This window comes from Tupaia chinensis, unplaced genomic scaffold, assembly GCF_000334495.1.
Source record: "Tupaia chinensis unplaced genomic scaffold, TupChi_1.0 Scaffold000037_20, whole genome shotgun sequence".
NCBI lineage: Eukaryota > Metazoa > Chordata > Mammalia > Scandentia > Tupaiidae > Tupaia > Tupaia belangeri.
The window spans coordinates 2,168,737-2,180,531 of NW_006159479.1; the positions used below are offsets into that span (position 1 = coordinate 2,168,737).

Consider the following 11,795-nt stretch of genomic DNA (forward strand, 5'->3'; position numbering starts at 1 on the left):
GTGTGTGGTGAGAAGTGCAAAAGTAAGTAACACAAACTCAATATTTCAATGCCATGGAATAAACATGAAGTCAGAGGAAGCCATATGAAGAGGTGTAAAGATGAAGGGAAATTTTATGCATAGATTTTAGAGAGGAGACAGCTGAAAGCATGCCTTCTGATCACTTTTGTTCAGTCAGTTTTCTCCCGGACAAAGGGAGCCCAGGCAGTGCAGCCTCTTCGGGAGAAAGCTTCACCCTAGTACAGAATCCTCATGAGGTAAGAGGTAGGTACCACCCTAACTGCTCTACCTGAGCCAGGCATGCAGGATAAAGCAGCTTCCTCACTGCACTCTAAGTGCGTGATGCTGTTTGTACATTATACGATCTCAGGACACATTTTCCAGCCAAGAGGTGCTATGGATACAATGACAAGAGTGTGAGTTCTGGCATGATACAGATTGAGTTCAAATCCTGGCTCTCTATTCACCAGGTGCACAACTAACATAAATCATGTAATGTCTCTGAGCTCCAGTTTTCTCATCTGTAGAATGAGGCTAATATCTAGCATGTTAGATTTGGAGGACCACTAGACCTCATAAATAACTGTTGGTTTCTCCTGATTGTGCCTGGGCTGTGGCACAGGAAGGGGAAGTGGGTATGGAGGAGACCCTCGCTGTTTCTCTTCACTGGAAGAACCACCTAAGATGCTCAGAGAAGAAAGAGACCTTGTTCTTTCGGTTCAGAGAATTTATATTTGAAGATGGAAGCCATTTCAAATATGCTATTCCATGCACTATGCCCCACATTGGAAATTCTAACATTTGAGCACCCAAATGATGAGTCCCAAACTCACTGTGCCTAATACTGACACAAAAATCCTCAGCTACAAACTCTTACTGTTTTGATTTTTAAATTGTTGCAAAAAAGCATGTTTCACTACTTTTTGTAATGACCTCCTATCTGATGGAGGAAGAGATGGTCACAGGGCCTGGCTGGGACCTACTGTGCAGGTTCCTGGGGAGCTTCTCACATTCACCCCAGGCTTACTTCACTCCTAGTCCATTCTCATCTCCTATTCCTATCATCCCACATGTGTGCCCTTCCAGGCTCTGAGTGTCTCCAAGAGAATGAGACAGCAGACCATTTGGCACCCTTTGGATTCATGCCATGAATAGCATTTCAATGAGGGCTATAAGAATAAAAACAAACAAACAAAACAAAACAAAACAAAACAAAAACCATAGGTTTTTGTTTTTTGTTGGAGAGGTTTTTGCCATAGGGCGCGTGCACTCGCCAGAGAGAGACAGAGAGATAGAAAGCAAGAAATCACCCCCCAGGAGGGATGGCCATGCTGCAATCCCATCTCCTCCATTCTCCTCTCGGGATCTTGGGCACGCACGCACACGCGCCTGGTGTGAGTTTTAAGCCACCAGGTCTGGGATGCGAACCGCAGTCGACTACATGGGAGTCCAGCGACATAGCCATTACGCTAACTGCTGGTCCCAAAATACCATAGGTCTTGACCCCAGTAGTGGCTTGTAAAATCAAGTTAGCGTGTCATGCCCAACATTTAATTTTTTTCAATTGTACTTTATTTCTATTGCCAGAGGACATGTGTGCTCACTAAAGAGAAAAAGAGAGGGGGAAAGCACTTTGCAATGGGGCACGGTCATGCCACAAGCCCCTCTCCTCCGTTTGTCCATGCTGTTGGAATACTGCGCAGACATGTACATGCTCCCAGGGTGTTTTCCAAGCTGCCAGGGCTGGAATTCAAACAATGATTGGCTAGGAGGGATCTGACTCCCTAACCTCTAGGTTATGGGGCTAGCCCTCTAATGTCTTTAAAAAAAAAAAAACTAAACTAAAACAGCATGGAGTCAGCAGGTAGCATAGGTAGCATAGCAGTAAGGCACTGGACTCCCATGTAGCCAGTGTTGGTCAGAGTCCAGGACCCGGTGGCTTGAAACTCATGCTGGGTGTGTGTGAATGTTTGCCCCAAATCCCAAAAGGAGAAGGGATTACAGCCTGGTCAATGCTCCCAGGGGGGTGATTTCTCACTTTCTATCTCTCTGTCTCTCTCCCGCATACACATGTGCCCTACAGCAAAAATCTCTAAATGAAAAAAAAAAAAGAAAGAAACTAGAACAGCATGAAATACTTTGGAAATATGAGAGTATCAAGCAAGGAACAGGAATTCATCTATGCATGAAATTTTTGTTTTGGTTATATCTTTGGGGAAACTAGGTCAATATCTAAAATATATTTCTTCTGCACAGAACATAATCAAAATGCTTTAGAAGTCACTCTTACCCCAAGACTAGAAATAGATCAGAGAAATTAGGCTCTGTGGCTTGGCTAAGGCTGGCATTTACTTGCCGTGGAGCCACAGAGACCATTCTCTATATGAAGGTCAGCTCTCTCCTGCTCTACAGCACACACACACACACACACACACACACACACACACACAATCAGACTTCTACAGTTCGCAAACTATCCACAAGTGACCAGGGATATTCACTGCTGTTTCAGGAACAGATGAATAAAAAAGACACTATTTTTGCTTCAAGCTCACCAAGCTCACTGCAGTCCACCAGGGAGCCACACATTTTAACAAATCACAACAGGATATGATGCATGCTAGAACAGAGGTAAGTACTTAGGTTAATGGTAGAGAAGAGAAAAAAAGAGGCTAATTCTATAGAGCAGGATATTCATTTTCTCTTTTTTTTTATTCTTTTTTTTTGGGGGGGAGAGGTTTTTGCTACAGGGTGTGTGTGCTCACCAGAAAGACAGAGAGAGACAGAGAGATAGAAAGCGAGAAATCACCCCCCAGGGGGGATGGCTGCACCACAATCCCTTCTCCTCCATTCTCCTCCCAGGATCTTGGGCACGCACGCACATGCACCTGGTGTGAATTTAAGCCACCGGATCCGGGACTTGAACCGCGGTCAGCTACATGGGAGTCAAGTGACATAGCCATTACACTAACTGCTGGCCCCCAGAGTATTCATTTTCTAGGGCTTCTTCCAAGGACCACAAACTTAGAGCAATGAAAACTTATCTCAAAGTTCTGGGGGCTAGAAGTCTGAGATTAAGATATAGGCAGGGCCATGCTCCCTTGGAAGGTGCTAGTGAAAGATCTGTTCCACGATTCTCTCCTAACTTCCGGTAGTTCTTCAGCTTCAGTTCTTCTGGTAGTTCTTCAGCAGCATAACTTCTTTCTTTACATGGTGTGTCTGTGTCTTCACATAGCCATGTCCTTATAAGGACACCAGTCCTATCAGATTAGAGGCCCATTCCACTCCGGTATGGCCTAACCTAATCACATTTGCAATGACCCTGTTTCCAAATAAGCTTTCACCATCTGGTACTGGAGCTTAAGATTTTAAAATGTGAATTTTGAAGGGATATCTCATAGTAGGTGATTAGGGAAAAGAATGATGTTTGCCCTAAACCTGAACATGAACTGAATTTTCTACCAAAGTAGGAAAGTGATGGCCTCTCAAGGAAAATGTGTCCCCAGGTCACCTGTCCGTACAGAACACAGAGACCCACACAGAAGAGGGCCGCTCTGCAAACTACAGAGCCTACAACCATTATTTCCAGTATTTTACATATAAGCCAAGCACACAGCTCTTTCTGTAGGAGCAATGGAGGAGAGCAGCTTACCTAAAAGGTGCTAAAAACTTCCCACATTTGACATTTCAGAGTCACTAAACATTGAAATGTACTTAGTATGTGCCACACACTATCACATGCAGGATCTTGCTGACTCCTCTAAAGGTCTATTGTCATTCCCATTTCTATGCTAGAAAAAGAGAGACCCAGAGAGGTCAGTTTTGCTTGACAAAGGCACAGATAAATAGCAGAGCTAAATGCTAAACCTTCTGTGATTGACTTCAAATCTCCTTCCTGATGACACCACAGTAAGAAATCCATAGAGTGGCCCATCCTGAGCGGGATACTGAACTTGAACTGTGAAATATAGCTTTCCTTGACCAAAAATGAAGAAAGAGCCTTCCCCCTCCAGAATCGCTTCTAGTGGGTAGGGCTACCTCTGTCTCCTTCTCTCCTTTTCTCTCTGTCTCTCTCTGTCTCACTGTGTCTCCCTGTGACTTTTAATTTTTTAAAAAAATTTTTTAAAGGTAAAGTATTACCTGGGCTCTTGAGCTCTTCTTTTATTGTGCTAATTGCTGCCTTTTGCCATTTCATTTAGTAAAGGCACAAACCCAAGCCAGGCCCATCCTGACATGGATACTGAACTTGAGCTGTGAAATACTGCTTTTGTGCAGCACACAAATGGCCCACAGTTTTCATTTATTTGCTTTTTAAAATTAACATCTAATGTTTTTTATTATTTTTTTTTACTTTCTCCTTTTTCATTTCATTTTTTCTTTTTCTTTCCTCTTCTGTAATTCTTTTCCTTTTTTCTTTTTTATTCATTGTCTCCTCAGCCTCTAAGCACTTAGTGTCTAGACAGGTCCAGGTGTACAGGATCTAAACATCTGAATACAATTAGGGTCAGAATATTCATCTATTCTCACTGAATCTGATGCACAAAGAGTGAAAATGGAACAGAAGAGAGCTTGCAGATCACCTCCTGGACACCTCTGAACGCTCAGACTGGACTTTAAGAAGTGGGAAGAAATGCACCATCCATTAGATGACTAGAAATCACCATAGGGTCACAAGAAATATGGGAAAGCAAGAAAGTACCTCTCCTCCAAGGGAAAAGAATAACTCCTCTTCATCTTCAGACAATATAATGAAACTCATGGAAATGTCAGATAAAGAATTTAGAATATTCATAGTGACAAAGCTAACAGAGATGGAAGAGAAGAGAGGCAATGAACTGCAGAAGAGGCAGGAGAAAGGAGCTGATGAATTCCAGGAGGTAAGGAAATTCTTGCAAAATCTAAAATAGGAAATACACACTATAGAAAAGAATCAAATGGACCTGTTAGAGATGAAGGCTATAATACAGGAAGTCAAAATCTTCCTTGAATGTATTAAAAGCAGGCTAGATCATACAGAAAATCAAATCTCAGACGTAGAAGACAGAATCGCTGGCCTAGAAAAATCCACCAAAAAGACTGAGAAAATTGCCCAAAGAATGAGAATAATATATGAGAAATACTAGATACCATCAAATATCCAAATATCCGGATAATTGGTATTCCAGAAGGTGAAGAGACTCATAAGGGCATTGATAATCTATTTCATGAAATCCTGCTAGAAAACTTTCCAAACCTGGAGAGGCATTCAAAGATCCAGTCCCAAGAAATACAAAGGACCCCAAATAGAATCAATCCAAGAAGATCTTCTCCAAGGCACATTATAGCCAGATTGACCAAAACCACAAAGACAAGATACCAAGATTGACAAGAGAGAAATGTCAAGTTACCTACAAAAGATATCCCAATCAGGCTAATAGCGGGCCTCTCATGGGAAAAAATGAGAGCGAGGAAAGAATGGGAAAATATACTCAAAGCGTTAAGGGAAAAGCAATTTCAACCAAGAATACTGTACCCAGCAAGATTATCTTTCATAAGGGAAGAAAAGACAAGAATGTTCTCAGTAAACAAAACCTGAATGAATTTACCAACACCAGAGCAGATCTCCAAGAAGTTCTCAAGGAAGTGCTATACCAGGGAAATTAAATACAGATACGCAGAAATAAGAGTTCAAAAACTAAGAAGAGGGCCAACATAACTGTAGGGACAAGTCTGGAGCTGAATATCCCAGAATTTAATCGGGAAGATGGAACCGCAACAGAAGATAGATTAAGTACATGAGACTGAACTGGTGAAAAGCATTTTATTCATGATAGAATATGTGGCATTAGTGAAAGAGAGAGAGATGAAATCTCAAATAGGGTCTCTTCCCCAGACCTCCAGTTTCTCAGAATCCCGAGTATACACATATGTGCCCAGTATGTTCTCAAACCAAATGGAATATCTGAAATATCTGAACCCACAGTCAGCCATATGGCTTCCAGCACTGTAGTTCAGTGTGTTACCTATTGCACCACCAGCCTGAACCTAAAGATCATTTTATACTTTTCAGTAAAATAAATTCTCCCTTACTAAAAAATAAAAAAAAAATCCATAAAATGTGTCATGCCTTGGGACCAGCAGTTAACGTAATGGCTATGTCGCTGGACTCCCACATAGTCGACCGTGGTTCGCGTCCTGGACCCAGTGGCTTAAAACTCACGCCGGGCACGTGTGCGTGCGTGCCCAAGATCCTGAGAGGAGAATGGAGGAGAAGGGATTGCAGTGTGGCCATCCCCCCTGGGGGGGTGATTTCTCGCTTTCTGTCTCTATGTCTCTCTGTCTGTCTGGCAAGTGCATACACCCTATAGAGAAAACCTCTCAAAAAAAAAAAAAAATGTGTCATGCCTCTGGTCCTCTTCACAGCCATTCCTGAGGGCTAGAGCCAGTCATTCTGTCCCCTCCCTCAATCTTCGGGCAGGTCAATAAGAAAGGGTGCAGGGAGGAGGGAGGCTACATCTAGCAAGTTCTTCCCTCCCACTGCAGAGAAATGAGCCTAGAGGAAATCTAACCAGGGCCTAGAACTACGGAATATTCGAACATGGAGTCCAGAAGCCACAGCAATCACCTTTGTTGTCAGAGGTGACTTGGAAGGAGGGAAATAGCTGGCCCACAAATCTATAGTTGGCTGGCCACTGGGGCAGCACCAAGGCCCTTTTGTATGGGCCCCGACACTGACATACTTTCTGGACTTAAAGTGATCATTTAAACTGTTCCCGTCTAGTATAAAATGCAGACAGTTGAAACCAGCGAGGTTAAGCCAAGCTCTAGAGATCTGATAGTGGGCCAGTCAGTCATTCAACATTAATGGAGTTTGCACGGTCCACAGGATGCTCTGGGGAGACACAAAGAGGTGGGAGACAGGCTTGTTCTGAACATCATCTAGCTCAGTCTCAGGAAAATGAGTGATGGAATTATACAAAAAAATGGCCACAACCACAGGCAATCAAAAAAAAAATTTTTTTTAAAGGAAAGAAAACAGGATCACCACACAGTGGTGCAGCAGTAACACAAGTGGACCTACATGAGAAGAGTGCTGGATTTGCCTCCCAGATCTCTCTGAGCATGCTGGGTGCCCAAGTGTATGCCCTGATCCGGGCTGGCTGAGAGTGGGGGTGGATCAGAGCCTGCGGACCTTGTTGAGGGTGCTCATCTCTCTCTCACTGTTTCTCTCTCTCTCTCTCTGTGTGTGTGTGTGTGTGTGTGTGTGTGTGTGTGTGTGTGTGATGGATTAAATAAGTAAACATTTTAAAAGTGAATTTGAAAAAGTGAAGGAATGAGAAACTAAATGTATTGGAAGTTCATAATTAAAATCAGATGGCCTAGCATGTACAGACGGGGTCACCGAGTCTGTTTGCCCTGCTATGACACAGAATGTGCTCCTCCCACCTTCTGTTCTGGCAGTATTGGAAGGCCCAAAAAAAGAGGAAACACACAACACACTGTAATAAGTATAAACAATAAAGGCAAGTCATTTCTCTCACTAACTTCATCCTTCCGTCTGGCTGGAGTACCTAGCAAAGCCATGGGCAATCTCCTGCCAGACACAGACTTTCACCAGAATGTCTGGATCAAAGGAACAGCTGGAACCCACCCTCCAGGTGTGTAGTTTGCGTGGGGCTAAGCACCTGGGTACGTGAAAACAACTAGTCCATATGAAGGTTTTACTTTTCACGGGGATTTTTAGGTGTGATGATAATTTTTAAAATAATGATACATTTTGGAGAAATGATTTGCTGTCATCCAAATGCCACTTTCTCATCTATAAAGTGGGGCAATAAATGACAGGTGTCCAATGCAGACTCAGTACTGCCTGACCCACAGCCGGTGCTCTTCCCACCTGGCTGCGTTGTAGACATTAACTACGCTTCATTTCCTCACCACTAAACATAAACACAGAATTAGCCACAGTTCCTCAGGTTGGCAAGAGGGCCAAGTAAAGTCTCTGAGGACTGTTGAACCATTGCTCAAAATTCGACGGGTTAATTAAGCCATGCCCAGGAAGGTTTCAGCAGGTGTCCAGGGCTGATGGAAGGATTCCCATCCACGTTGTCCTGCCCAGCAACACTTACCTTTATGTCTTTGGGACTGGACTGGGCCAGGGCCTTCTTCTCTGCTTTGGAGGATTTAGAGGAGGTTGAGGAAACTTCACGGTGAGACTTGAGATTGCTAAAGCTGCTGAGATATTTTTTGCGCAAGGCCAGCAGCTCCTGCAGGTACTGCAAGCAGTCCTGGGTGCGCGAGTACATCCACGCCCGGTCCTCCTCCTGCTGCAGGTAGCACAGACTGGTGTCCATGCTGCTGGTGCTTTTATACTTCTTTAAGGACTCGCTGAACTTCTCCCCGTGGTCCCCGACCACGTACATGGAGCTGCTGCGGATCAGCCGCACCGTGGGGCTGCCTCCGTCGTAGTAGGGGCTCTCCGCCACCGCTGCCTTCCTCTGCCGACTGGGGTTGAACATGGAGTGGATCTTTCTGAACATGGTGCTCGGTTTCTCTCTGTGGGCACCTTCCAGCTGCTTGTGCTGCCGCCACTTGATCTATCTGAGGGTGGAGGAGCCGACATGCAGGCCTCACGCCATCTGCTTTCCCCGAGGCCTCTGATCTCTGGAATCCCAGCGAGCACGGGCCAGGTCAGGCGGGTGGCCTGTGCATCTCTCATGGGGGGGATATTTACATCCCATAACCAAGATGCCATATACAGCCTGAAGACAGGAGGCAGCGCACTGTGAGCTTAGAAGCAAGGGCCCTGGCTGGCTTTGCCAACCATTTGCAGCAAATTCCTCTGTGACCTTCCCTGGAAGGCCCTGGCTGGGAGGGAAAAGTTGGAGGATGCTTTGTGGGCTCAGTCATTTTCCTTTCTTTTCATTTTCCATCTCTGGATGTGGTCTCACTCGGTTGTATTTGATCTTGGTGTGGATGTTTTAGGTTTCCCACCTTGGCTGAGCTGGCCCTTGTTCTGAAGGCCCTGGATCCACAATGAAGACCTACTTAGCAGGGACAGAAATGCATGTTCCTTAGCCCAGAAATGCGTGTTCCTCAGGGTAAAATCCAATCTCCTGGGAAGGGCCAGGGCAGCAGCAGCCAGGGTCCCTGGCAGGTGCCTGCAGATCCCCGATAAGTCGGGCTCTGAGCGGGCAACAGAGCCTCCTGGAGGAACCTGGCCGTGCGGTAACGGGACCTCACAGGTGTCACCAGATAGCAGCCCATTGTGGAGGTGGGAGGATTCAGGTATCCAGACTCGCCCACTTTCCCCACACTGGCATAAAGGAGCTGAAGGGTGGCTGCGTGCCTGGGGCAGGCACACTTTTTAACCCAAGCACACTTTAACCTAAATAGTCTAGTTAAAATCAGACATAAGTGATGTTTTCAAGAGCATTGTAGGAGTACATTAGAGTGCCAGCAATGTTCTCACTAGGATTTTTCTCAGACAGATGCTAAACATCGTTACTGTGCTCATTTTTCTACGTGGTCTATTTCTCTCCCAGGCTTCAATCAGAGACACTTTTCTTTTTTTTAGAATTATTTAATTTATCTTTATTTATTTATTTACTTATTTTAATTTGACCAGAGAGGGACAGAGAGAGAGAGAGAAAGCAAGCCACCAGATCCAGGACTTGAACCACAGTTGGCCATGTGGGAATCCAGCACCCTTAACCACCATGCCACCTGCTGGCCTCCAGAGACACTTTTCTTAAGCTGGGATGGGCATTAGAGGTGACTAGGGGCCCCCAGAAATTGTATGTAGAGTGTTACTGGATGTACTCGGCACAGTTTATTTTTGTTGTTTGCTCTGGGTATTTTTGTTTTCATTTGTTTTTCTTGAAAGAGAAAAGAAGTTCAGGTTTTTATTGGATATTCAAGGGGTCTGTGATAAAAAGAGAAACAGTTCTACATTATTATATCCTGCTGTAGAACAATGCACACTTCTTTGTGTTTAGGTACAAGACAGCGTTATAAACGTGTTCGCACTGAGGACCTCCTCTGCGTGTGGCATTCTCCTGGGTACAGATATTCACATGTACAACGGGACTTCGAAAAGTCTGTAGGAAAACAGGATTAAAGTCTGAGTTTATTTTGGTGAAAAACAATTATGAAATCCATGTATTTTTTTCATAATATACATTTTCCATACACTCCTTGAAGACCCTCTCATAGAAGCATCTAAGCCTTACACTCAGAGTGCTTTGGGGTTGACAAAGCGTTTCCATGTGCATTAATGTATGTGACATTTGTGGCTTCCTTTGTGGGAGAGACATCATTTCCATTATCATCTTTAGCGGTCGTCAATTCACAGAGGAAGAAGGCATGCCCTTCAGAGGTTATGAGACTGGTCTAACATGTAAATCTTGGTGCAGAATCAGTCCACAGCCCCAGTGCTTCAGCTTTAAGTCCTATTTACTGGTCTCACATCCCTCTGGCGGCTGTGGACACTTAAAGTCACTGAGGCCTGAGATCTTCTAGGTGTTTCTATCCCACTCCTTTCTCTGGCTTCACTGGGTTACAGTATGGAAGCACTCAGCATAGACAAGTGCAGGCAGAATTGCTTCTTGGGGCTATCCAGGGGCTGTCACTACACAGCCTTTCTCAGCGGGTTTATCATTATGCTTATTCTACATGGATTTAGATGAGATTTAAATAGATAAAAATGATACCTACTTTCATATCCAGACTGTCACAAGCGACCTAACCTCTTGATCACAATGGGAATAAAACTGTCTTCCTATATATTCACCTCCTGCCTACTCCTCCCTCTCTGCTAGATTCTTGGCAGGGCCAGACTCACAAAGGAAATTCAGAGAAAATTTTGCTGACATCGACTTGCAGAGCGTTTCCTGAATACTAATGGGCAGGACGTTTAACACCATCTTCTACCCAACTAGCTGATTCTCATCACCTCCCATGCCAATCCTTTCCCCAAAGCCACCCCCTCTCCTGCCAAAGGGTTCAAGGGAAGAGAATGCTTTCTCCTTATAAAAGTACTCGCCATCTCTGCTGGAGAAGTGAAATCCATCCAGATGGCAATTGCCTCTGCTGCACCTGTTCAGATTTGCTCGTGGCCTCAGCTCTAAGAATGGGTGTGAAATCACCTGGTGGTTTTACCACGTGCACTTGGAGGACATCGCAATTGGCATCAAATCCCAAATCAGGCAGTCCATAGGCCTTGTCCCCGAAATGTGGAGAACACTGAACAAGTATGTAAGCAGGGAGAGAGAAGAGCCCGTCTCCTCCCCAGTCCAGCACTGTGCCCCTCCATGCCAGCCCCACTGTGGACCACATGCTTCGCACTGTGCACAGACCAGACCTGTCTTTGGGGAGGTATCATAACCTTGAGGCTTAACTAGAATCCCAGAGACTCTGCACAAAGTAACTTGGTGTAACAGACCTTGCTTTGTTCCAGAAATTTCTAAAATTTCTCAGAGGGAAGAATCCTAGGGTGACAGCAGAGCAATCCAGAGGATTTATCCTGCAGTGATGGTGGGCAGGGACAGCTATGGGCAGCGGGCACAGAAGAAGGTGACTGAGCTTCTGCCTGCTCCCAGGGGAGCTCAGGTTTGCAGCGATGCCCAGTGGGCAGGTCAGGTGGTAGAAAAGAACATGAGCCTGAGCTTCACTCAGATCAGGTTTGAACCAGCAGTTATTTAGACTCTGAGCTTTGGAAAAGACTCCGAGCATCTGCAACTGTAGATATCATCTATTTATTTAAGAGGCGTGTTGTAATGATTAAATGAGATATTAGAGAGTGCTTAATGTATCAT

General features: G+C 44.8%; 1 protein-coding gene across 1 annotated transcript in view; it reads right to left on the minus strand.

The window, feature by feature from the left end:
- CUNH13orf42 (chromosome unknown C13orf42 homolog) overlaps positions 1 to 8,519 on the minus strand; it is a 34,841-nt gene extending 26,322 nt beyond the window's left edge. Inside the window, exon 1 of the mRNA XM_027772276.1 lies at positions 8,109 to 8,519. Within this exon, the coding sequence (XP_027628077.1) occupies positions 8,109 to 8,519 (411 nt within the window). The remainder of the gene's footprint in view (positions 1 to 8,108) is intronic.
- Between the last annotated feature and the right edge of the window lie 3,276 nt (positions 8,520 to 11,795).